The sequence below is a fragment of the Typha angustifolia genome, chromosome 5 (assembly GCF_048772165.1).
Source record: "Typha angustifolia cultivar Huaian chromosome 5, ASM4877216v1, whole genome shotgun sequence".
Classification (NCBI taxonomy): Eukaryota; Viridiplantae; Streptophyta; class Magnoliopsida; order Poales; family Typhaceae; genus Typha; species Typha angustifolia.
In genome coordinates this window covers 6,384,362-6,410,001 of record NC_133243.1, presented here as the reverse complement: position 1 = coordinate 6,410,001, position 25,640 = coordinate 6,384,362, and the positions used below count along the sequence as shown (strand labels likewise).

General features: G+C 37.4%; 3 protein-coding genes across 3 annotated transcripts; 1 reads left to right on the top strand and 2 right to left on the bottom strand.

The window, feature by feature from the left end:
* Nucleotides 1–3,926: 3,926 nt before the first annotated feature.
* Nucleotides 3,927–7,045, bottom strand: LOC140760437 (pentatricopeptide repeat-containing protein At4g33170). The gene has a single exon (XM_073097374.1). It carries the CDS (start codon nt 7,043–7,045, stop codon nt 4,064–4,066), a length of 2,982 nt encoding a protein of 993 aa, XP_072953475.1. The 3' UTR covers nt 3,927–4,063.
* A 4,144-nt stretch (nt 7,046–11,189) lies between these two features.
* Nucleotides 11,190–14,639, top strand: LOC140760352 (glutamate decarboxylase 4-like). Its single transcript, XM_073097282.1, has 7 exons — nt 11,190–11,347; nt 11,465–11,669; nt 12,004–12,204; nt 12,344–12,558; nt 13,169–13,422; nt 13,549–13,601; nt 13,870–14,639. The coding sequence occupies exons 1-7, from the start codon at nt 11,262–11,264 to the stop codon at nt 14,341–14,343; spliced, it is 1,488 nt and encodes a 495-aa protein (XP_072953383.1). The 5' UTR covers nt 11,190–11,261; the 3' UTR covers nt 14,344–14,639.
* A 1,210-nt stretch (nt 14,640–15,849) lies between these two features.
* LOC140760353 (D-cysteine desulfhydrase 1, mitochondrial) lies at nt 15,850–22,491 on the bottom strand. The gene is made up of 10 exons (XM_073097283.1): nt 22,209–22,491; nt 21,767–21,832; nt 21,482–21,676; nt 21,264–21,374; nt 19,914–20,005; nt 18,795–18,884; nt 17,554–17,611; nt 17,363–17,476; nt 17,048–17,145; nt 15,850–16,372 (listed from the first exon to the last, which is right to left on the bottom strand). The coding sequence occupies exons 1-10, from the start codon at nt 22,443–22,445 to the stop codon at nt 16,168–16,170; spliced, it is 1,266 nt and encodes a 421-aa protein (XP_072953384.1). The 5' UTR covers nt 22,446–22,491; the 3' UTR covers nt 15,850–16,167.
* Nucleotides 22,492–25,640: the final 3,149 nt, after the last annotated feature.

The following is a 25,640-nucleotide window of genomic DNA, read 5'->3' as shown; positions in this document are numbered from 1 at the left end:
TGTGATGTATATATATAGATATATATATATATTTTAATAGAGCATGCAATTGTCATAGGTTGGCATAGAAGGGAATAAATTTTAGAGGGTAGTTATAATATCTCATGTAAACGAGCTATTCCTTGGCTAACTAACTGAGCTTTTTTCATCGCCTTATGTTAGGTGGTGTTCCTTATTCAATTGTTGGAGAATGGAATGCGTGTTCTACAACTTCGGGCTCATAAGGATTTGTATAAGTATTAAGTGCTTATAAGTATTTCAATAACTTGGGTTAGGTGGATCAGAAGGGGTCTGTGAACTTTGATTTATGTTAAGTAGTGATGAATCCTTATTCTATTACGATTTTTGAAAAAAAAAATTAAGAAAATTAATCGAAAACATCTTATAATTTATTTTTCTTATCATTTACGCTAAACCTTATTAATATTTATTATTCTAAAAAACACTCTGAGTTAAATTTAATCCAACAACACCCATGTTAATTTCGAAAGTGAAAAATTTAAATACCTGAATTACCCACTACTAAGCTGCGCCCCCCATTTTCTTTTTTTCGAGGGCACTTTGGTTATTTTATTTCTGTGGTTAAGTTATCTATGTACGATAATATTCAATTAAACAAAACAAAGTAATATTAAAATATTGTAGTAATTAAATTTAAAATACAAGAGTCAATAATAAGTACTCACTAGAGGGAAGAAGACTTGCTTACAGACACAGTGCAAGTCTTTGATTTAATCAAACCAGCATAAAATTAGCTCTCCAACGCGGAAAGCTTTACTCGCTCTCCAAAGCGTGTCTCCTTAATCACACCCCACAAACTAACACCGTACCAAAACTTACATCGATGAGTAGGATTTCCTACGTGTCACAAATACTCATCGGTCACCACCGCATCTTGGTGTACATTCTAAATGGCTCCAAGAAAAAGGCCAATGGGATGACCGAGTCTCGTATTTGAATTGATTATTATTATTATTGAAATCCACTCCGTATCTAGTAACAACTACCAAGTCTTGTCTTCTAATTATTCGTCGTATAAATAGAGCTAGCTGGCTCTTCCATCTTCCGAAACATAACTGTGCTCCCATCACCACCTTCTTCTAAGCTCTCAAACCCTCTCTACTTCTCCCTTAAGCTCTAGTATCTTGGAAACCATGCCGGCTTTTCTTGGTATCTTGGCACATCAGCCGCCGCCGCAGCAGCAGCAGCACAGGATCCCAGACGTACCCCGCCGGACCCACCCCCGTTACATCCCGAAACGGGGCAGCGTGCTGCGGCGGATCGTGGGGATTCTCTTCGGAGTCGGGTCGCCAGCTAAGACCCGACCCTCCAACGACTGAGGGGTTATCCGGTCAAATATTTGTACAGTGTGATTCGTTAGCACGCCATTAATAATGGATTAAATATGATTAAGGTCAATGCCTGTGTTAAAATCTCATCTCTTCAATTATGATCACCCTGTTTGTGTTTAATTAGTAGTAAACTCTCCGCGGAAGTAGTCAACGAAGAGAAGCAGCTTCTCGCCAGTAATGTTATTAAAGATATCTTTTTTGTCTACAAACAGAGCATCTGAAGCCAAGAGCCCTAAAGCTCCGGGAAGGCCTCCGGCGAGGCCTCCACCTTCGCCGCATCGCCCGGTGGTTATCTTGAACTATCATTAACAGTAGCGAGAGATGTCTTTTGTATTTATATGATCTTGAATATGGCATTTGCATGAGCATTGTCTCAGCCCAGTACTTCAACAGTAAATGTTCATTGTTCATTGTTCATTTGTGCAAATCTCCATTTGCTTCGTTCTTAGTATAGCGAGAGACTTGGTGACCAAAAAAAGGTGTTAAATTTATCGTAAATCTACCGTTATAAATAGAGTATTCCACGGAATCCAGCTTCAGAACTACTAACTAGCAGTGGCCAAAATATATTTTCTCCTTCTAGTTATATATACGTATATTTATATTGTGCTAAAGCAGAGGAGCAGATACCGTAGAGTTGCATTATGAACAGACTTCGAAGATACCATGGAGGTTCTGATATGGAATCCATAATACTCACCACAAAGCTGGTATGTGTAAATAACACGACAAAACCTTATGCCAAAGCAAGTGATCATGAAATCCAACACAGGGATCCACTAAAAGATTCCATGTAGATACCAAGTAGAGAAGTTTCCATGCAAAATACGAGTAACTACGTGACAGAGCTATACATATATGATTTTTTAATTATGTTGCATAAGATTGAAGGTTTAGTAGAAAGAAACCAATAGGATTGTCTCATATAAATGATCAATTAGCCTCCTCGTATGTGTTGTGGCACATTAGCAATTGCAAACTAAGTTCTGATATAGAAGTTACTGAAGTAAAGAGGGTGAGGATTCTATGTCTTTTCCTATGCATCACACACCCATCCATCTCTTCCTAGAACAATTATGAAAGCCTCCTCTTAATTCAGAGTGTAAGACTAGAAGCCATGTTAACCCTCTATATATAGAGCTTAAGTCCTTGCCCTTCTATTCACCACTGCAATAAGAGCAATTATTTCCCTTCTAGCCTACTATACCTCACTAGAAGCTACTTGCACTCCATGGAGAAAGCTTGTGCGGCAAAAGGCAAAGGTAAGCGCAATGGCGTCAAGAAGAGCATCTTGAAGCTCCTCTGCCTCTGTGAAACTCCTACTTCTTAGTGCTCTCAGTATAAGATATGATCATGTCTCTGTGAACTTTGTATGCCATTATGTAGGTTTATAACTTGCAATAGTGGTGTAGTACTTTGTGTACGAGGATAAAAGCCTTGTATAACTTCTATGTACAATGATCTAGTTCATGTGCAATAAAATTCTACTTGTGTGGTGTTATATTGACTACTTATTTATCAAGCAATTCGAAAAGGTAATAGTAGTTTTAGATGGGTTGATCATACTGCTAGACCCAAGAAGTATTGAGAAGTAAATTCTTCAAATATGTAAACCACTAATCCTATCATTTTGATCCCAAATGAAGGAGTAGGTTTTGTGTTAGGTAAACTTGAGAATCAGCATAAACTTTTCCTTTTCCAGGGTTTATATCTTTCTTAGGTTTTCTATCATTACACAGAAGTCATGCACCTTTCTTTCTGCTTCTGAAGACAACTAAAGACAAGAAGGGTATATTATACGAGTGATACAGAGACAGAATATTCCAGCAACTGGGAAGTAAATTAAAGAACACAGAGGAAGCCTTCCATGCAGCTACTTATGGAGTAAGTTTCTCTGCAATTAGTCAGTTGACACAAAACTGAAGTAGATTCTTTACCATATATGCTGCTTAAGCTTATTCTAATTTCGGCGAATTGCACCTGATCATTGCGTAGGTAGGTTGAGAATCATCGGTCAATCTAGAAAATTACCACAATCTTCAAGCATATCTATGATCTTGTCAAGATTCTGTCATTGTAAGGTAAAGAACAGTGAGCCTAAAAGAGGGCAGCACATAACCTCTGTTTCAAAGCACATTTTCCTTGGGGTTTCTTGGCAATCCTTGATTAATTGACTGTCAAATTAGGTAAACACTTTCAACTTTTCTACTTTAACTACCAAAACATGAAATTGTTACAACAAAATAATTAGGTTTTTTTTGGCAATCACTACATATATATTAATCTTATTGCACAAACAAACAAAAAACCTCTCTCTCTCTCTATATCTGTACTTGGTGGTTCTTTTGGAAGTGTGCTATGCAATTATGCAAAAAGATCAAGCCTTGAGCACCTTCTTGATACCAAAATCTAAAATGCTAGTTGAAGTCCCATCAATTATATGTTTAACTGACAAAATTTCTACCTATTTAATTTGGGAGCTAACTTGGTGGTCGAGAACTGTAAGCTATTATTGATTTAATATATGTAAACTTAGTCAACAGTCTATTTTCCATAAAAGGGAACACCACAAGATGACTTAGGACAAACAGATTCATTAAAGTGTCAAGGCACTGTTATCGTAGTTCTTTGTATGAACATCTCACTGAACAGTTCACATAGGAATTAGTAGTACAAGGTTTGATGAAGAACCGAAAGATGAATGGTAAATATCACCAGAAATCTCCACAAGTGCATGCCCCACAGCTAAAATGATGGAAGCGACTAGCATCCCTTAACACGATTTCCCGTCCAACGACCTTGGATATGTATTTGATAGCATTGTGACAATCTCCACAGACTCGGAGATTTTTTATAACTCTGATTCTCAATGGTGGTGGTGTACTTATAAGTGCATAGGCAATAGCTAGCTTCTCACTATGATAGTGAAGTGCTCGCTCTTTTTCCTCTTCCTCAACATCTAAAAGCATGAAATCTGTGTCTGGAACATATCCCTCATCTTTGATCCTCTTTATCAGATCCTCCAGTTTATCATAAATAGCAGTTGTCTCGGGATGAGAACTATCATTAGCAACAAACATATGCACGTTGTTCTTCACTTCGACCCAACTATAACCAGGATCTTTCTTCACATTCATGCTCTTCATACTTTTCCTAGCATCATCTACATTGCTCCACTGATTGGCAGTTGCATATATATTGGAGAGAAGAACATAAGCTGACGAGTCAAGAGGCTCCAAACTCAAAAGCTTAGTTGCTATCCGCTGCCCAACCTCCACGTTGCGCTGAATCCTACAAGCTCCAAGTAATGCCCTACACATAGATGCAGAAGGATCGAAAGGCATCGAATTGATGACATCTTCTGCCTTAGAAAGAAGGCCCGCACGACCAAGAACATCAACCAGACAAGAATAGTGCTCTATCTCAGGTTCAATGCCATAATCTCTGTGCATTGAGTTGAAGTAACCATAAGCTTCGGAGACTAATCCAGAATGGCTACAAGCTGAAAGAACACCAATGAAGGTGATTTTATCAGGTCTTATACCCTGTAATATCATTTTTTTAAAGAGGTCCATAGCTCCTTTGCCATTTCCATGCTGTGCAAAACCAAGCACCATGGAGTTCCAGGAAGCTACAGTTTTTACATCCATGTTCTTGAAAAGAATATATGAATCTTCAATATTTCCACATTTTGCATACATATCCATGATTGAGGTTCCCACAAACGCATCTCCTGCACAGTCTAACTTAAATGCATTTGCATGAATTTGCCTTCCGAGTTCCAGTGCAGCCAAACAGGAACAAGCTTTAATCAGAGAAGCTAAAGTAAATTCATCAGGTAAGGCACCTGATTGCCTCATCTGATGATAGAAACTAAGGGCATGTTCCTCATCTCCATTATCTATGCATCCCGATATCATAGTTGTCCAAGCAACATCATCAGGTTCGCGAATATTGCAAAAGCTAGCAGATGCATCTCTGATGTTGCCACATTTAATATACATGTCTAATATACTGCTAATGACATACAAATCTTGGTCAAAACCAAGTTTCATGGTGTAAGCATGGATCTGTTTCCCTTCCCCAAAGGCAACTAAGCCACTGCAAGCATTTAGGGCAGTTGCTAGCGTGAAGTGGTTAGGTCCTTCACCCATTCTAATTACTGACGAGAAGAGCTCCAATGCTTTTCTATTCTCATTGTTCGTAACATAACCAGCAATTAGTGCATTATATGAAGCTATGTCAAACCAATCTATACGACCAAAAAGAACTCTTGCTTCATCAATGAATCCCATCCTTGCATAGACATCAATTAATGCAGTCAGTACAAAACTATCCCTACTTAGGTCCAACTTTAGAGCAACAGCATGCACTTGACTATGTAAGAAGGAGAGATTCTTGATCCCTGAGCATGCACGAAGAATGCTTGCCACTGTAAACTGATCAGGAACAAACCCATGTTTCAACATATCCACGAAATGCACAATCGACTCTTGCTCCAAACCATTCTGTGCACAGCTTGATATTATTGAATTCCAGGAAACCAAATCGACCTGTTCCATATCATCAAATAATTGCATTGAACAATCTAACCTACCCATCTTCGAGTACATGTTTATAAGATTATTGGAAACAGAAACATCCATACAAAATCCCATCTTTAGAACCACTCCATGGATTTGTTTCCCCACTTCAAAGCACTCCATACCTGTGATTGCACTAATCAGAATAACAAATGTGACATTGTCATAACCCACATTCAACATCTTCATCTCCAAAAAGCAATCCAGCACAGAGCCATTCTCCCCATTCCTAACATGCTTAGACATGGTCTTATTCCAACTTATCACATCAGAACAATCATCATTAATAAGGCAAGATTTAATACCATAAGCCCGAACCTGCTCATCATCCCTACCAAAATTTCTTCCTGCAACAATGCATTGTACACTGCCCTCATCAGGATGGATGAACTCGTCCCTATGCAACTCCGCAAACACAAACAACGCATCTTCAACAAGCCCCATTTGAGCATACCCTTTGATCATAATATTCCACAACACAACATCCCTATCAACCATTCCATTGAACAGAAACCGCGCATCCTCCAAAAGCCCAAATTTTGAATATACATTCACGAGGGCGCTCGAGATCAATTCATCTGAACCAAACCCAATTCTCATCGAGTAGCAATGAACAGCTTGCGCCGTCAGGAGGAGGTCGAAGGAGCGGGAACAAATCTTCAGGACAGGGGTGAAGGTGAGGCGTGTCGGAGGAACAGCGGAGCGAAGCATGAGGCGGAAGAGGAGAAGCGCGTCGTAGCAATGGTCATGCAGGGCGTAGGCGGCGAGGAGGGAGTTCCAAGTGACGGTATCCCTATGAAGCATTTGATCGAACAGGTTGCGGGCGCAAACGAGGGAGCCGCCCTTCGAGTAGATGGTAATGAGGTTGTTGGAGAGGAAGCGGTCCGCAGCGGAGCCAGAGCTGACTATGAGGGCATGGGCGCGGCGGAGGAGGCGGAGGTCGCCGAATACGGCGGCAGCGCGGAGGGCAGGGAGCCATGGCGACGAGTGGGGAGAGGTTGTGGAAAGGGAGGAAAAGGGGAGGTGAAACGGGAAAGGGAGCGGTGCGAGTGACCGGACGGTGAGTTTAAGGAGGTTGGTATGGAGTGAGAGGTGGGGTGGCAATAGCATCTGAGTGGGTTGAGGAGTTCTCGATGGATTGCGGTTGCTTATTATCACATGTGGAACTTTCAAATTAACACCCTGTCATTTTATTATTTCTTATTAACACCTAGAAATTTGTACCTACAGCCTTTCACTTTTTAACCCCAGTCAGTATATATATATATATATATATATATATATAACACATAGTATATAGTTTATGTAACACTATTGTCTAAATTATTAAAATATTTTTAAAAAATTCTAACTATTATTTAGAAAAATCTTTTTCTAATCCGCCAAAGAAATGAAACTCAAATTATACGTATATAATGCTCTCGAAGAAAATCTAAGAGCACTAACTCTAACGTTCATAGGGAATTAACCTATGAGCTAGTATGACTTAACAACTGGGCTACAAGAAAAGTGGATTAAGTTTAAACAGCACCGAAAACTATCTATTTGTCTTCAAATTATGTGATTTTGAAATGTGATTACTCATTATATTCTAGTGATGTTGCCTATATTACAAATTTACTTACTCCTAATACACTCGCTTATGATGATACTGGTTTGGATCTTCTACATTCTGCAAAGAATATCTGTTTGCACTTTGTACAGAAAGTTTGGTGAAATTGATTATTGATCCTCATAATGCTGAAAGCCTGAAACAAGAACATGCTTTTCAAATTTGTGCAATTGTATTACTTAAGATGGTTTCTATCAAAACAATTTTTATCAGTTAACTTCCAGTGTATATCATCAGTTACATCCTTGTCTATACTTCAAGATGTGAGTATGAGTTCCAGTTAGCTAAATAGAAAGTTTCAGACTTAAACTTGTTCATCATTTCAAGCCCAAAGAATGAGGCCCAATCCACACAAATCCTTGAGTCTTATATTCCCCCATCTCCATCTCTTGCTCAATTATTTTGTTCCAGTAATTCTATGTTGTGTGCTATGTCTCTGATCCAGTAGTAGGGCTGAAAATGTGTCAGATTAATTTCATCCGATTGCTTTCCATGTCAGAGTTTTATTTTTATCTTTGGTAAAAGTCCTCGGACTAGTTTTCATTGATGCAGTCAATTACATATTTGTAATCTGCTCGATAGCGATCCATTCATGAAAACCTCCCAAAATTATGGCAAATCTAGCGAGCGAGTGGGCCAAAGTGTTGTTACATTGGCTTGTGTTATAAACTTTCACTGTACCTAGGGAGGCTAGAATATCTTTGCATTTATACATAATGTGCTCTGCTCTCCTATCGCTGCCATCTCAAATTGACTATAGATATAGTTTAAGACCTTTTCTTTTAGTCCATTTTGATATTCAAATTCAAATTTACATACGAATCTTTAATCCAGTTCTTGTATGTATTTATTTATTATCTATAGATTTCAGTTATAATAAATTATTATCTATTCACTGTCTATATATAAATAAGAACCATATTCCATCCATTTTCAAGCTCTTCTGTCATCTGGAAGGCCAAGTAATTTTCTTGTGCACTTCTTCATGTTGCAGCATAATACTGTCCTTATCCACTGTTATTCTCATAGCAGTTTGAGAACCTCTAATGGCTACTCTTTAATGAAGATTTTCCTCTGCCAAAGTAGAAGAAATATATATATAAAAACTAGGAATTAAGTAGGATATTTTGTCTTTGATAGACTTGCTCCAGTCCCCAGTAAATGCCCATCTGTACAAGAGGAAAGAGCAAGAGGAAGTTCTTCAACAAGAGTATGAACGCTTCATTATCGTTTACAAACTGTTGGGTTTGGAATCCAATAAAGTAAGCAGAAGGCAGTAGTCATGGTTCCAGAAAGATAGATTGCAATTAATTAGGAGATGCCATGGTCAATGATAGACTGTGATAGCTAGGCAAATTGGGGCGAGGAGATGGATGGAGACAAGAGAGAAGAGAGAGAGGACAAGCGAATAATTTAAATAATAATTGATTGACGTAATAAATTTTAAAAAGCAAAATAATAATTAGGTTTTGTTAATTAATAGATAATATTAGATGGAAGACAAGAGGACAGAGAAATAGATAGTAATAAATAAGTAGGTAAATAAAATAATGTTTAGAAACTAAATTAGTATATACTTCGCTGTACTAAAATAAATTTATTTTATTCCACAACCATTTAAATTAAATTTATTTTAAGGGTAGTTGATTAAGATACCAGCGTATGGGTGTAAATGAGTCGAGCCTAACCGAAAATTTAGTTCATATGTAGATCATTCTGTACTCCATTGCAAAAGTCTTTTAGGCTATTTTGTTGGACCTGGTTTGTTTTGAGTTTAAGAAACCCTAATTTAAATTTTTTATTTTTTTAAATTTTTTTTACGTCTAATTAAACTTACTTTTCAACAAATCAAAACTAAATGATAAGACTAATAAATTAAACTTGAATCTTAGCTTAAAACCAAACAAAGATGGCCGAATTGCATGTCTATAATTATTGTACTATGGTAGCCAATAGGATTACCAACCGATGAGCTCCATAGCTACGGTGGTTCCAAATTTGGAGCCCCATTAAAAAAATAGAGCCTTGCTGCAATTTTTTTAGGTTTTTTAAAAATTCCAACTTTGCATAATAAGTATTTAATTCGACAAATTTAATTTCATCTGTCAGGTTCATCTCGTGTAGTGATTGTGAACTCGTACAAGGATATGGAGTCGACGGTTGATGTATCAGACTCGACCCAGTCTTTCGTAGCATGCATTCCCATTTGTGTCGCAACTGATTCGGTAAGCTACGTGTCCGGTGCACGGAAAACTGCCTTCGGCCCCCTAACCTTACTCAATCTTTTATTAAATAATCTAGTTAGTTAAACTGAGTATATAATTAGTTCTACTAATATATTTTTAGCAAGAATAGTATCATTAGAAATGTCTAATTGAGGCATTTAAAATAAGTCTAATATTTAAATTAATTTAAATTTCAATTTTTTGTATTGTTTATAAACTAAATATTTTTATTATTATTTAAAATCGATGCGTCATAAAATATAATGACTCTAAATTTTTTTTCCAATGCAACTATTAAATATTAAAATACATTAGATATAAAATACATTAAATAAAAATTATATTCCTTCATTCTTATACTTCTACTTGTCATAAGTATTCAACCCGTTTCTCTATAATAATATCTGCAGTTGTTTATTTTGTATAATGAATATTAATCTTATTTTAAAGATATCAATAAAATATTTCTAACCGTATCTTTTAATTTAAAAATAATATCACTAAGAAGACTTATTAAATAATTTAAAATAAATAATATATATATTATATTAATAAATATGGAGCCCTTGTACTCATATTGGCTCCCGTATAGAGTATCAGTTGGAGATGAATGGAGGGAGAAAAGATATAATTATAAAATATTATCTGTCAAATATGTACTGAAATTATCAGCACTTTTAAATAAATTTTGTATATTTGGTTAAAGGATAAGATATTATATTTATTTTTATTCACCGTCGTAGTATTAATAAATAGACATTAAATATTAAAATATTAGTTATATTAAAATGAACAATATTTAGCTCAAATTAGGACGGAGCCAACCTTTTCGCTGACTGTTCGCCGACCATTTCGCTCTCCCTTCCACTCCACCGCATCGCGCGTACTGCGTACACGTTACCGGTTAAGCATACGCCACGAGTCACACGCGTCTCCACGTGTCACTCCGCCACTAGTTCCTTTTCTTTCTTCTTTTGTTCCTCCCGATATCCTGGACTCCAAACCCTCCCTTCCAAGCGTAAGTCTCCATGCCTATCGTCTCCTTCTCTTGGAAGCAATTAGTTTAGCCTTCTCCTCTTCCGCTGTCTCTCTCACCGTAGCTCTCACCGCCCTCTCTCTCCGCCCATCCACCAATACCGAGTCACCGACATGGTGGTGACCACAACGGAGCAGGACACCAGCGGGTCCCTGCACTCCACCTTCGCCACCAGATACGTCCGCGCGTCTCTTCCAAGGTTCATTCTCGACCTCCCAATGCGTGTAAAGTAACGCGAAGATTGTACTGCTCTCTTTTGTTTGTCATTTCGCACCCTCTGTTATTTATTTATTGTCGGTAGGGGAAATAGCAGTCTTTCTTGGGTGTAAACCGCAAAAAGATCACACACACACACATAAAAATCTCTTTATATAAAGCTACCAAAAGAAAGGCTCGAGTATACATATATATCAAGCAAGCAACCAACCAACCACAGTACTAGATATTGTAGCCATGGCTCTATCTCGAGCAACAAGCGGTGCTGAGTCATCCGTCAACTACACCTTCGCCTCGCGATACGTTCGAAACCCTCTTCCTCGGTGATCGATTGAACCCAACATTTGCGCGAATTTACTACGATTTCCCCCCTTTTTTCTTGCTTTTTTTTTTGGTTGTTTCTGATAAGAAATGGACTGTTTTTTATGCACTTCTTGAAGGTTTAATTTGCCGGAGCAATCGGTGCCGAAGGAGGCGGCTTACCAGATCATCAACGATGAGTTGATGCTCGACGGGAACCCTAGGTTGAACTTGGCGTCGTTCGTGACGACTTGGATGGAGCCGGAGTGCGACAAGCTGATGGCCGCCGCGATGAACAAGAACTACGTCGACATGGATGAGTACCCCGTCACCACGGAGCTACAGGTTTGCGAAAGTTGCCTTTTTTATTTGTCTTTTTCCATTTCAGGCGACGATTTGCTGTTGTTGGAGTTGGGTGGGTCATGATTTTAGACCAATCTAAGCCGTTTCCGGCATGCTCATCACCAGTTTGTTGTTTTGAATCGGTTCATATCCCCACTAATAGTAAATTCCTGGCGTCACGAAAATAGATGGGATTCTCTTGATCTGTGTGGATTTGTTGTTGATTGAGACACACTGCCTCGTTAATGATTTGGGCTTCTTTTTTGCTACCTTGTGCTTAAGAAGATCATCTTGATTTGCCTTGTCTGAATGCTTCTTATTTGTTCCTCTTCTGCAGAACCGTTGTGTAAATATGATCGCCCACCTTTTCAATGCACCGATCGGAGATGATGAAACTGCTGTAGGAGTTGGGACGGTTGGATCCTCGGAGGCAATAATGCTCGCAGGACTGGCATTCAAGAGGAAGTGGCAGAACAAGAGGAAAGCAGAGGGAAAGCCTTATGACAAACCCAACATTGTTACTGGCGCCAATGTTCAGGTAGCATCCATCATATTAGTTCATATGAACTTTTTCCCGACAAAAGACCCACATACGTTGGGATTGATGTTCTTTAGGAGCACTAATGCTAAAAAATCAACTTTTTTTTCTGATAAATTTACTCTTTATATATTTGTAGGTCTGCTGGGAGAAATTTGCGAGGTACTTTGAAGTAGAATTGAAGGAGGTTAAGTTAACGGAAGGATATTATGTCATGGACCCTCATAAGGCTGTGGATATGGTCGACGAGAACACCATCTGTGTCGCAGCTATCTTGGGTTCTACTCTCACAGGGGAGTTTGAAGATGTTAAGCTCTTAAACCATCTGCTTACAGAGAAAAACAAGGAAACAGGGTAAGTATCTTTTCTTTTCATGTTAAGCTAATAGGTTATTAACTTTGTTTAATTCTCACTGTATGGTTGTTAATAATCCGTCCTAGTATATGATGGCTTGTCGTATATCTATTTATATCATCTTAATTATTGGCCTGGGATTAAGGTTGTTGGATGATATTACCCATGGTTTGAAGGATAGGGATCTGATCCGATTCAGATTAGGATTTTCTCTTCTCTCTCACTCTTTCTTTGTTTTCTTTCTCTCCCTATCATAGCCATTGCTTCTTCGACACATAAATTCAGCTCCAGTAAACTCCACCAAATCCAACTCCAGCGACTTTTGCTATTTAATTTTTTTACTTTAATTCCTTCTTTCTCTTTTTCTTATTTCTTTACTCAAGTTATTATTCTTTGTTTCTCTTTTTATTTAATATACAAATAAATGAGAGATTTGTTAAGAGTATACACGCTAGAAAACAACTCTTTTCATTTTTAAGCTTAAATGATGAAGTAAGTAGTATTATAATTCTTAAAATCCAGAACTTAAGCTGTCTAAACTATCATTAAGCGATGGCTTGCACGATGATACTTGCTTAAGCCCTTAAGTAATATTTTCTATGTGCTGCAGGTGGGATACACCTATCCATGTTGATGCTGCAAGTGGAGGTTTCATTGCTCCTTTTCTCTATCCTGAGCTGGAATGGGATTTTCGGCTACCCTTAGTAAAGAGTATTAATGTCAGTGGTCACAAATATGGTCTTGTTTATGCTGGAGTTGGTTGGGTTGTATGGAGGAGCAAAGTTGATTTGCCTGAAGAGCTCATTTTTCATATCAACTATCTTGGGGCAGACCAACCTACATTCACACTCAATTTCTCTAAAGGTATGCATTTTCTTTTCCATGATCATCTCTTCTTCTTTCTCTCTCCCTTCGGAATAAGATTAAGAGTATGCCTGTAATTATATTCTTGGGATGTATCTATGAGTACTCTATTCTTCATTCTCGCAGGCTCAAGTCAGATAATTGCGCAGTACTATCAATTCATACGATTGGGCTTCGAGGTATCCACTGTCGTCTTTTACAATATGGTGTATTTATCTGTTATTTTTCTTTTAATATGTCAACATTTCCTGGTTTAATTCAAATGGTGATTGGTCACTTAGTCACCTTGGTGTGTATCTTTTAGTTCCTCTTTAAGCCTTCTCGTTAAACTTGTGCCTTACCCCTTCAGCAAGTTTGAATTGCTATCATCCCAAATTGATGGGGGAATGCGATACCCACGGAACTCACCGTCTTTGCTTACAAATGTTTACAATATCATTGTGGCAGGGATACAAGAGTATCATGCAGAACTGCATGGAGAACACAAAGGTGCTAAGTGAAGGCATACGAAAGACAGGTCAATTTGATATCGTCTCCAAGGAAGTTGGAGTGCCCCTGGTTGCTTTCTCGCTCAAGGATAGCAGCAGATTCACAGTGTTCGACATATCTGAAAGTTTGAGGAGGTTTGGCTGGATCATACCGGCATACACTATGCCTGCTGATGCTCAGCACATTGCCGTCCTTCGCGTGGTGATCAGGGAAGACTTTGGCAGGGGCCTTGCGGAGCGTCTTTTGGCAGACATCAAGAAGGTGTTGGCAGAACTAGATGGCCATGCTAGTAGAACTACAATTGCCCAAGTCACTGCTGCGAATTCACCCAGTGGAACAGTGATTAAGAAGAGCGTTCAGGAAACGCAGCGAGAGTTCACCACCTACCTGAGGAAGCTGGTGGAGCGTAAGAAGACCAGTGGAGTTTGCTAGAGAGGAGCACTTTGGAGGATTCTATTAGCATTTATTAAATGGGTGTTTGTGCTGATTGTTAAGATGAAATTTTACTACTATTTTCGCTAGAGGAATTCTTGCGTCTATGCACACTTAGTGGCACTGCCTCCAGTCACAGATGTATGAACTCCATGCAGGACTTGGACTTGCTTTGAGAATAAATTTATTTCTAAACACAATAGTTTGTGGTTGAATTGTTTTACCTTATCGTTTAATGCAACATGTACGACATTGTTCACAGTGTTAATAAAAGTATTAGATAGAGGCTTCGATCACAGTTGTTTATACCTGCAAGTTTTTTACTTTGACTCGGCTCAGAAAACCATGTGCAGTTCATGGCTGGGCCAAAATTATTTAGTGTAAGTGGGGACATTGTAAACGTAATTAACTCTTTAATATACTATGATTGCATTTATGGCCCTCTGAGTTAGTAGAGGTTTTGACCAAACTGGCTAGCTCCAAATCTTCCATTTACGAAAATTGACCACATTACAACCTTACTACTAAAAGAGGTCTAACATCTACATCATTAGGTCACTAATTAAATGCTAAACTTATATATAAATAGAAATGGCGATAAGTTTAGTGTCTACTACTTAGGTTAACATGTTACCTAATCAGTGTCTTAAATGCAGTTGGCCAACATCGTTCTATAAGGCAGTAGTTATAATTAATTAAATAAACGCTGATACGGATGGCGATTTATGTGGTTTTAATATGCAACCAAATAAACCGGTGATCTGATAAAGCATCTATTTTAGTATGTAACCAAATAGATTGCCGATCTGATGAGCATCTATTTGAGTTTGCAGGCAAATAAACAGGCGATCTAATCAGCATATTTTTCTATTCGAAGGTGGAAATATAAAAACTTTATGAATGAAAGTATTTCAGCAATTGTCTACTCTTTCTAGTAGTAGTTAACTACATCTGGATTATTTTCTTCAGCATTTTTTCTACCAATCGCCAACAGGCTACAAGTCATGACCAAGATTTCTGTGTTTCAACACATTGCCTTCCCATTCCAAGAGGCAATAAAAGAAAGAGATGTTTTAAGGCATGATATAGACTCTTGGTCTCTCTGTGTAACTACTTAAGCTCTAGATCAACTAATTATCTAATCTAATTTTATAGCTAATTTTTGTAGTCATATATTCAAATATATTGTTAGTTTATTACTTTAACAGTTTTCTAAAGAAAAAAAGAATTATTACTTAACAACTTAACTTTTTTGAGTCGATTACCTAACAAAAGAAACTGATAACTATTCCGATAATACAAATTATATAGCTTATCAACTTGGCTGCTTGATTTATTTCTTAATAAGTTCCCATCAGAACGACATTATATTTGGCGACCAACTTATCCCTTAGGTTGAGGATATGTCCCACTACTAAAAAGACTTTATTCTTTTTAATACTTCCCATGTTGCCTTAGCCCAGCTTATGTAAGCAGTCTTTTGCTCCTTTTATCAAAGAAAACAAAAACAAAAACTATCTCTTAGGTGCCTAGATAAAATGTCTTCATTAATCCATAAACAGTCATCAAGCATAAAATGGAAACATTTCTTTATTCACCTGGCTGGCGATCTCACGCTTTTCAATTCAATCTCAAAGGACCATCTAAATATTATGGGTGTTAATTATTTGCTGAAAACAACGCTTACCTCGGGCAAGAATATCAACAGGAGGTTCCTTATTTTCTTGATGAGGATATCAACACTTCAATACCGGCCCTTTTTGCTGCGGTAGATGGACAGCACTCTAGGAAACTATCAGTTTTACGGGGAGAGATGAGTCAACACTAGAACATCTTTCCAGCTCCATCTTTACGAGGGGTAGATTCATCAATCTCCATCCTGCGCCAGTTTCCGACAAGAGCTGACATTTGTTCAGTTTTGTCGTACAATCCGAGTAGGCCACCCGTATGTATGAAGAGGATTCTCCGTGCTTTCCATTTCGTGGGGTTACTAGCCATGTCCTCCAACATTCCATATGCAGCTTTTCCACTATGAAAAGGATGACCACATATTTTGGATCCACGTAAGTTTGAAGGAATGAAGCAGTCGAACAGAAATACATTAATATGAAATATATCAGGTAATTATCGTGGTTAAACTTTTGAATATAATCTTAATTTGACCGTAGCCATGCTGTTATCAGTTGTAATATGAAATATAACAGGCTGAGGCTGAGCCTGAAGGCTTCAACTCAAGTTCAATCCAGGCGGAGCCTGAACCCGAGCCTTAAACGAACCTATTTCAAGCTATAAATGAGCTGAGCCCATTTTACATCCTTAAAAGAATCAGCGAGTAGGCTTTGTCTAGGCTCAACTTAAAATTAATTTTAAAACTGAATTATTCAGCTCAAGCATCAAAATTAATTTTGAGATTGAATTATCAGCTCAAGCTCAGCTCAGTTATATTTGAGCCGAGCACAAACTAAACTCATTTATTTTGACAGCCCTAGTTATCAATTAAGTATTGATCCTTAAAAAATAGTTCAAAATGAAAGGACCTGAGAGGATGCTGCCCTTACTTCAGATGGGTGATTACTTCAATAAATTTTACTTTGTGTGAAAAAAAACAAATTATTCAGTGGCGAAGTTCAACCAATATGTGAGATTTAAGGAAAGACTGTACAAGTACTGTAAACATTAATTTGGACATAGAAAAATATTGTACCTGTAGACTGGGTCAAGAACGATGCCTGTTGTCGTTGCTATATCTTTCACAAATTTGAGCTCCTCAGTTGTGTTCATGGCATATCCTAAGCCCTTGGCCTGCAATGAAATAACTGATAATCTGCGATTGGTCCCAAACAAGGACAAATGCCTGAACTTATCAAGAATAATTCATTAGGTTAATATAGTAAAAAGTTATTATTTCAAATTTTACCATCAATGTTGTTATAGTAATTCTGCTAGAAGATATTATTTTTCTAGGATATAGATAAAAGTCGCTGATCATTCTAAGAGTGTCAAATTAATTGTAACTCACGTTTCGAATGTTGACTATATCATGTGAAGAAACACCAGCCTGAAGTCCATCAATCAAGCCTTGAGCATAGTTGTAAAAGTAGTCAGGATCGTCGCAAACAGAAAATGCATGAACCTATCCTATAACGAAGGATTAGTAGGTAGCACTTTTGAGAGTTAAGCAGAAAGTACTAATCAGATGTTGCTGCATACTTTTGCCTTCAAATTACTCAATCTTGACCCCAGTGAAAGACCTGCAATGGTTCCACCACTGCAATATCCACATGAAACTTGTAATATAAGCTATGAGGAATGTAACACAGAGAAAAAAAATGTGTACATGCAGTATGACTGCTCACATTTATTACATTGGTGCATAAAAGGGTTAATTATGATTTATGACATCTTGAGGTGTCTGTTCAGATTGACATGAACCAGAAATCCAGATAACACTAAATGGTGAAAGAGAGTCCATTCTAATGCAAACTAATTTCCAGGCTACCACAGTATCAGAACGTCTAGTAACTGTTCACCTCATGCCAAGTTGAAGCAAAATTTCCATATGTCAAGCCAGTAAGAGACTTAGCTACTTTCCATGAAGTGTCAATTCTAGTACAGAATTAGAATCCCAAAATTTGTATTTGAATATGTGGATCTCAACCTTCAAATGTATTTTCCGATGTAATAACAAGGTTTTGAACATATATAAAATTTAAAGTTGCACTAGCAAACTTCAAATGTGTTAGAAGCAAACATCACAACCACTCTACATGAGCTTTATGCAGACTATGCAGACAAACTACATTTAACTACCCAGATGTCCAAAATCAATAAGTTTTCCGAGGTTGTCTTGAGAAGGATCAGCCATGTCATTAGATATGCTAAAACAATAAACGGTTTTGATCTGGCAAGAATGGAGGCAGCTGATAAGGTGTGAGAAATAAAAATAAAATCCAAAAGTATCTAATGGAGATTGCATAGTTCAATGAGGATAAATGACTCAATTCAGTTGGAAGACTCCAGGATGAAGAGGTAGATTAGAAATGACTCAACAAGAAGCAACAATAAGTAAACGATTGTTCCATTGACAGCTACCCAAGATAAAGCTGAAGAAAGAAATAGGCCCATGTAACCAACCCCACAAAACCAGACAATATGGCATACTGCTTTACATGGATAGATGTGATATCTGTATGCAATGATCATATGAAACTATGAACAACCAATATGAAATCGTGACTCTGTCCTACCTCAAACTTAATCAAGTTCAACTGAGTAAAACATACTGACGTTACAGAAAGATAAAAGCTAGCATCATCCTGTTCCAACATTGCACATTGATCAGCAGCATTTAGGTGTAACAGCTAGTAACTGAAGCCATGTGCTATAGGAATATGGCCACAAAGCATTGCAAGAGAAAAATAAAGTTTCTTGATAAAGCATAAGTGCATAACCTGCCGCAAGCAACCACAATGTCATCAAATTGCATTTCACCACAACTCTGAGTTTGTTGCTCAATCTCCCTTATTGCCTCAATGTATCCCCTAAAAGAGCAATATTTAATTATTTCATGTCACAAGAAACCAAAAAACCATACTTTTATGAATGGATTAATGACAAAGTGGACAATTCTACACAGACTGTAAGGTTTTAGAGTGCAATGTACACAGTCGAACACACTTGTCTTTTGCTAATGTACTGACTAATAAACCATAGAAATAATTTGAAACCAAGAAAGATTAAATAAATGTCTCAAAGGAGCATATCTACCAGTTATATAGGGTTTATGGTTTTAGAGTTTTAGACTTTGTTTGGTTGGAGGTTAAGCTCCGAACTCAATTAATTAATCTTATTTCTTAGTCTTGATTTTTTTTTAGAATAAACTTGATTATATATGAAAAAGATAAAAATATATTTGGTTACTAAACTAGTTAAGAGTCCTTAAACCAATTCAGAAAGGATTCCTAAGCTCAAAGCAAACAAGGCCTTAGAGTTAGGGTTTAGGGTTTAGGGTTTTACATTCCTTTAGTATACACAATTGGAAGATGCAAACTGCCTATTCCGTATGTTATTTCAGGGAAGTGATACTATCATCGAGAAAGTACTCACGCAAGCATGAGGTCCCTACAATTCAGATCCTAAGAAAAAAGATGAGAACCTAGATCACAACTGAAAGAGGAAAAATTTTATTTGCTACACCTTTCATATCGTACATATTATCTCACAATATTCCTTATGCTAATCTAAATTGGTTCCTTCATTTCCTCCTACTCTTTAAGGACTTCTCCTCATCCCTCTTGGTCTTTCACCTTCATTAAAAATCCAAAGCCTTTTCCCTCCCACAAGTTGCCTCGACATACCAATTCTCACTCGTGTCCTATCCGGTGTTGCCTTCCATATATTATATATATATATATACACACACACACACACATATATATATCAATAAAATATAAGAAAAGGCACAAGGATAAATAAGTATTGCAAAATGAGAAGATGTTCAATATAAGAGGAATAACAATAGCATTTGATGATGTTATTATGATAGTATTTTAACAATGTAGATAATTTACCAAGTTCCAAGGGAGTTTGATCCACCAACAGGAATCACATATGGCTTTCGTCCTTCATTTAATAACCTCTTTTTCAGCAAATCAGCAAGAGCCTAGTACCAAAGAATAGGAAATATAGCAATGAACCTTTGAATGAAACAAAGGAAATAAAATTGAAGAAACAAATATTACTCTTAAGGTGAAATGAATTGATTCTTTGGAATCTAAACTTCTAAAGCATTTGCAATGACTAATTAGATGTTCCAATTTCTGCACCACCTTGAGGTGACCGAATTAATTGATATACAGAATATTCAATAATACGTAAATAGAAGAATGCTCAATAGACAAGTGAGGGCACTCCAAAATTAGAATAACTAAGAAAGAAGTAATTTGGACTAACTGAATTGTTCAGAAGATTTCCACCAAGTTATACGGTGTTGTGAGTGTACCAGAATTAATTACTTTAACATCTGCCACGTAAATCTAAATCTTCAAAACATGGATTGGCATATTGACAGTTCCCTGGCGAAAAGAAATGGCTGATCATACGTTTGGAAGGAATAGGACAGTAGACATAGTATAATCTTGTCTAGCTCCCATATATATAATCAATGTCAAAGATGATGCAAAAAGAAAACTTCAAATACCTTCTGAAGATCAATAGATAATCTAACAATGGAAGGAGCACATCCCCAAGTATGTTAATAGAATTCTAGAAAAATTAGAATCTAGAATATGTTCATGTCTGATCCCCAAATCAGACCATCGGCAATTGAGTAGCATAAGCCTGCCATACTATATATTTCTACTATGGTGTAAAATATGTATCTATCAATAGCATTCACTCCCAAAGAAAGAAGAAAATGTTACAATCTCTATTAAATACTTCTTGTTTAAAATTCTTCATGAGAGAAGCATTCCTTTCTCTCATTTATATGGTAATAACAGATACTTGGTTTACAAAGGCAATAATGAAGACATTCCAAAGATCCTTCAAATCCACATGGGAGGAGAACAAGAGATAAATGGACAATTCCAAGGTTTATCTAAACACTCTAAGAAAACCTGGACTGCTAATGCAACATGAACCTCATATACGCAAATCAGACCAACAATTTTTATCCCATTTTAAAGAGACTAATTCTTTATCCAAACATAAAACAAAACAGCATGTTCATTAATTGAGGATACAAAATAGCAGAAAATCAATCGAAGCACCAACCAAGCTAAACATGATGGTCTCATTAGATGGGAGCAAGAGAAACTTGTGAAACACCCGAAGGTACTACTTAGTTTAATTTTGGCACTGAGGCACCAAAGGAGTTGAGTCAATCAGAAGGAAATAAGAACTAAAATCGGAGAACAAACCACACTGCCTATCTTCGCATATTCTTCTTTTGACACAAGTTCAACATGTGCTCCCACTAATCTTTCAACAAGTAGATTACCGACCAAACCAGGATCTTTATCCACCAGAACCTGCATAAGTAACCAAACTTAACCAATTATCAAAGCAAGAGCTAAGGATTTTTAATTCCCAGGATTTTAACTATATTTAAACTGTGAGAGTTGTTGGAGAATATCACCTTGGATGTGCGTAGTATAAGATAACAGTCAAGATTAAGATATCGTGCAGCCACAGCAGTTGCACGACAGTGGTTGCTCTGGATACCTCCCACAGTGATAACACAGTCTGCGCCATGCGCCACTGCATCAGCCATTAAGAATTCCAGCTTCCTAACTTTATTACCGCTCAATTGCATTCCTGAAAGATCATCACGCTAGTTTGCCAAAATTCATGTCAGATTGGAATCACTGATAATAACTATGAAAATTACATAGAAAATAAATGAAAATACTCTAATTTGGACCTTAATCCACACTTCAGTGCCTTCTGGCAGGTTTGGGAGGTTCCACTTGTGAATTGGAGTTGGAAGCTGACAATTTTACACACACGCACACCCAAAAAAAATAAACAAATATTAGCAAATGATAGATATCTGAGAATCATAGCCTAGGGTGATCGCTTGTAAAGCATTAAGCAATCATGTTTTATAGTTTTATCCCGTTGTGAAGAAGTCAGCTAAGAAGATACAGTACTAAATAGCTGTCAGAAGCAATTCATCGAGCAGTTTACGTGCACACTAGTTCCTTATGAATCAAAGACAAAAAAATTCCATAAAATTTTCCGGGCATAATCCGTCTTACAAAGTTGCAACTCTGAACTCACACAATCGTAGTAAGAACAGGGCTAGGAATTAGAACCCAGAGAGATCGATTAGAAGCTAGAAAGTAAGGGAAAGAGAACCGCACATGTCCGAGGGAGTAGGTGCAGGAAGGAATGGGGTTGAGATGAGAAGCCCATGAAGGGGGCTCGTACGGCTTCATGGCGAGGAAACCGCCGATACTGGCTGCGGGCTTCGTGTCGCCGCCTTCCATTAGAGAGGAGAAGGTGCTCCTCCGCCGGCTTTGGAGGGGAAGAAGTGGGGAGGTCTTCTTGCTAGTGGAAGTTAAGAAAATGGCCGGCCGTAAGATGGGAGATGAGCTCATTGCCTCATTTGCCTTTTGCCCAAACTCACCTACTTAGGTTGTGTGCCGCGCGGAGCTTAGATCGGCTAACTTTTTTCTTTTTAGGGCCTATTAACGAAGAATATTTTATTCTTTTAGGTGGATGACGGGCAATTTGCATGAAAATATCTTTTTAATTATAGTACTGAAATAACGAAAGAAAGACCTCTTATATTCGTTAAGCTCTAGCAAAGTTTTTTTTAGAAAAAAACTACCGTGTCCTAAAATTATACATAAAAATTATGTAAAAATTATATTTTAATTTTACCAATGCATTTAATAAAAAAATGGTACATGTTATCTATATAAATTATATGTAAAAAATATTTAAATTTTACGCTTTGAGATACACATCTAAATGTACACAGTAAAAGAGTCTAAATTTATTATTCTAAAAAGCATAAAATTGTAGATACCATAATTAAGGGACATTTTTATGCAAATAGCCCAATTGTAACCATGCAAATATCCCGAGTTACGTCGTCTTTATTGAATGGGCAAACCGGTTCTAGTAAATTGGTTGATTTTCCCTTGGGGAAATAATCGGTCTTTGTCCCATCTTCTTTATGCGGATGATGTTCTGATGTTCACCGATGTCACTGTCGACTCGACTATGGTGATTAATGGGGTTCTGAATATTTATTGCTCGTTAACAAACCAGAAGATCAATGGAACAAGTCCAATGTTTACTTTGCCAGTCATGAGCCTAGTGCCACTCATACTGTGGTGAGTGATGCCTTGCGCATTAATTCGTGGCATTTCCCGTTTATGTACCTTGGCGTCAAAATTTCTCTTAGACATATTGATGTTGCTAACCAAAGGGAGTTGGTAGAGAGAGTGTCTATCAAGTTGGCCGAGTGGAAGAGAGACACCCTCTCTTTTGCCAGTCGACTGGTTCTTATAAATTCTATCTTAATGTCTATTCCTAACTTTTGACTTAGATCTACTTAGATTCCAGATTCCACCATTCACCATATCACTAAGATTGATCGAAATTTCTTTTGGGCTAAAGAGAAGGATAAAAAGGGTATCCATTTTGTTAATTGGAATACTATTATTTAACCTACTAGGGGGGGGGGGGGGGGTGTAGCAGTTAGGGATCTAAAATGAGCTAAATTTGCTTTATTAGCTAAAAATATTTTTAGCTATTTAAATAATAAAAAAAGCCTTTTGGATTACTATTATGAGTCACAAGTATGGCGCCCTTAATTCTTGCTCAAATAGCCCAGAGAATGGCTCTTCTTAGGCTTGGAGGGCCCTTTGGATTGCAACTAAGCATCTGAGACTGGGGCTCAATCACTTGGTTGGCTCGTGTAGCTCGACCATGATTCTTAATGATGTGTGGTGCTGTGATATTCCTCTCGGTCATAAGCCTACATTCGTGTATATTAACATGCTACATAATGAGATGTGTGGCGGAGATTAGGACAAATGGCACATGGGATGTTAGAAAGCTTGGGTGACTATTTGGACTTACAATTTGCAACCATATCCTCAAGATGGAAAACGATGATATGATGGTTGAGTGGATTTGGAAGCCAGACTCCAAATACAAAGCTTCGGCCATATCGGCTTATAATTTCTTGAGACCTTGTGTCTCTGGGCTTACGTATATCTAGAAAAAGTTGTGGAAACTGAAAGTAAATCCTAAGGCTAAGATGTTCATGTGGAAAGTGATATGGGGAAAGATTCCTACTCATGTGTTCCTCTATAGCCTATACATTGGTCCAAATAGTCTTTGCCCAACGTGTGAGCTATGGTATGAAACAATTGATCATCTTTTTATGGCTATCGATATTTTGTCGGGGTCTAGAAAGTAATTACCCAGAGCCTCATCGTATCCTTTAAGCTTGATATTCATTGGATGGAATATGACTAGTCTCACATCGGTGGTGGTGTAAATAAGTTTTGAGCTATTATTATAACTGGAATTTGGATGTTTTGAAAAGCTAGGAACCGCATATGTTTTGAAGACCTTAAACCGAGCACAAATATGATGGCGTGGCTCAGCCTGTAGATGGCCAAAGAATATTCGGAACGGGGCGAATGCGAGATTGTGGGGAAGCAAAATCCTATCTTGGTCAAATGGATCCCTCCACCTCGTGATGTGGTTAAAATAAATTTCAACAAATCTTTTGAGTCGAACCAGCATTAGTGTTGTTGCCAAGAAGGCAAATGACAGTCTTTTATTCATTCGGAGCAGGTCTACAATAACTTCTTCTCCATTGGAAGTTGAAGCGCAGGCCTTGAAATACAGTCTCTCTCTCGCTACCTCTTTCCAGCCGGAGAGGGTTATCTTCAAAAAAGACTCCACTGAAATCATAACCGCGATCAGCGGTGCATGCGATATTTCTTGGTGCATCAAAAGCATTATTCATGATCTGTTCCCTTATGGTGGCCTCCCTTTCTTCTTGCAGTTTTGTCCACTCGGCTGCCCATTTTGGTATGACTAATATTGCAACCTAGCTATCTTTAACAACTATTTTTCCTATAAAAAAACAATTGAATTAGATATTAAATTATAGTAGATTTGACGTAGAAATCAACGTGAAATTAATGACTTATCTATCTTTACATAGAAAAGAAGACAAATAGTACGATTTGTAAGCCGCAGAAAAAAGAAAGTCAAAAGGAGATTCCAACCAAAGCAATAATACCGATCGGGGACAATTGCACGATCTTTTCAAAAAACTTTATACACTTAACTCATTTGTGATCTGAATTAAAATATAGTTATTAATTTAATTTTAACAAGAAAGTGCAATAATAAATTTACCCTTATATTTTAAGTCACGAGGGAGCAGTATTTCTTGTTCGCAATATAAATATAATCACTCAGCGGATCACTTAGCGTTTACTTTTTGTCAGGAATTCTTACATTTACACGCACATATCGTATAAAATATCCTATAACATAGAAGAGTTTAACATAAATAATTACTTTCTTTGGAGAGTTAATATTCCCTTATGCTTTAGTGCCGGGACCCACCAGTCCATTAGCAGTATATGTGCTTGGTGGACCGCTAATGGACCATAAAAATTATACGTCGTCGCGTTGGATACGAGTTGGGCGTCTCAGGAACTCAAACCCTGTAAATTTTAAATTAGATTCGTTTGTGCTCTAAATAAAATAAAAATGTCGCGAAAGATTCTCGGAGGGACATTTGGACCCAAGAA

What these genes read in the sequence shown, in the direction of transcription:
- LOC140760352 (XM_073097282.1), top strand. Translation starts at nt 11,262, where the DNA reads ATGGCTCTATCTCGAGCAACAAGCGGTGCTGAGTCATCCGTCAACTAC. An exon ending in TTACTGGCGCCAATGTTCAG is followed by an intron (nt 12,205 to 12,343) that starts GTAGCATCCATC and finishes ATATATTTGTAG; the next exon opens with GTCTGCTGGGAGAAATTTGC. An exon ending in GAGAAAAACAAGGAAACAGG is followed by an intron (nt 12,559 to 13,168) that starts GTAAGTATCTTT and finishes TATGTGCTGCAG; the next exon opens with GTGGGATACACCTATCCATG.
- LOC140760437 (XM_073097374.1), bottom strand. Translation starts at nt 7,045, where the DNA reads ATGCTATTGCCACCCCACCTCTCACTCCATACCAACCTCCTTAAACTC.
- LOC140760353 (XM_073097283.1), bottom strand. Translation starts at nt 22,445, where the DNA reads ATGAGCTCATCTCCCATCTTACGGCCGGCCATTTTCTTAACTTCCACT. An exon ending in TTATACTACGCACATCCAAG is followed by an intron (nt 21,375 to 21,481) that starts GTGATATTCTCC and finishes TTACTTATGCAG; the next exon opens with GTTCTGGTGGATAAAGATCC. An exon ending in GTTCTTGACCCAGTCTACAG is followed by an intron (nt 16,373 to 17,047) that starts GTACAATATTTT and finishes TCCTTTTCATAG; the next exon opens with TGGAAAAGCTGCATATGGAA.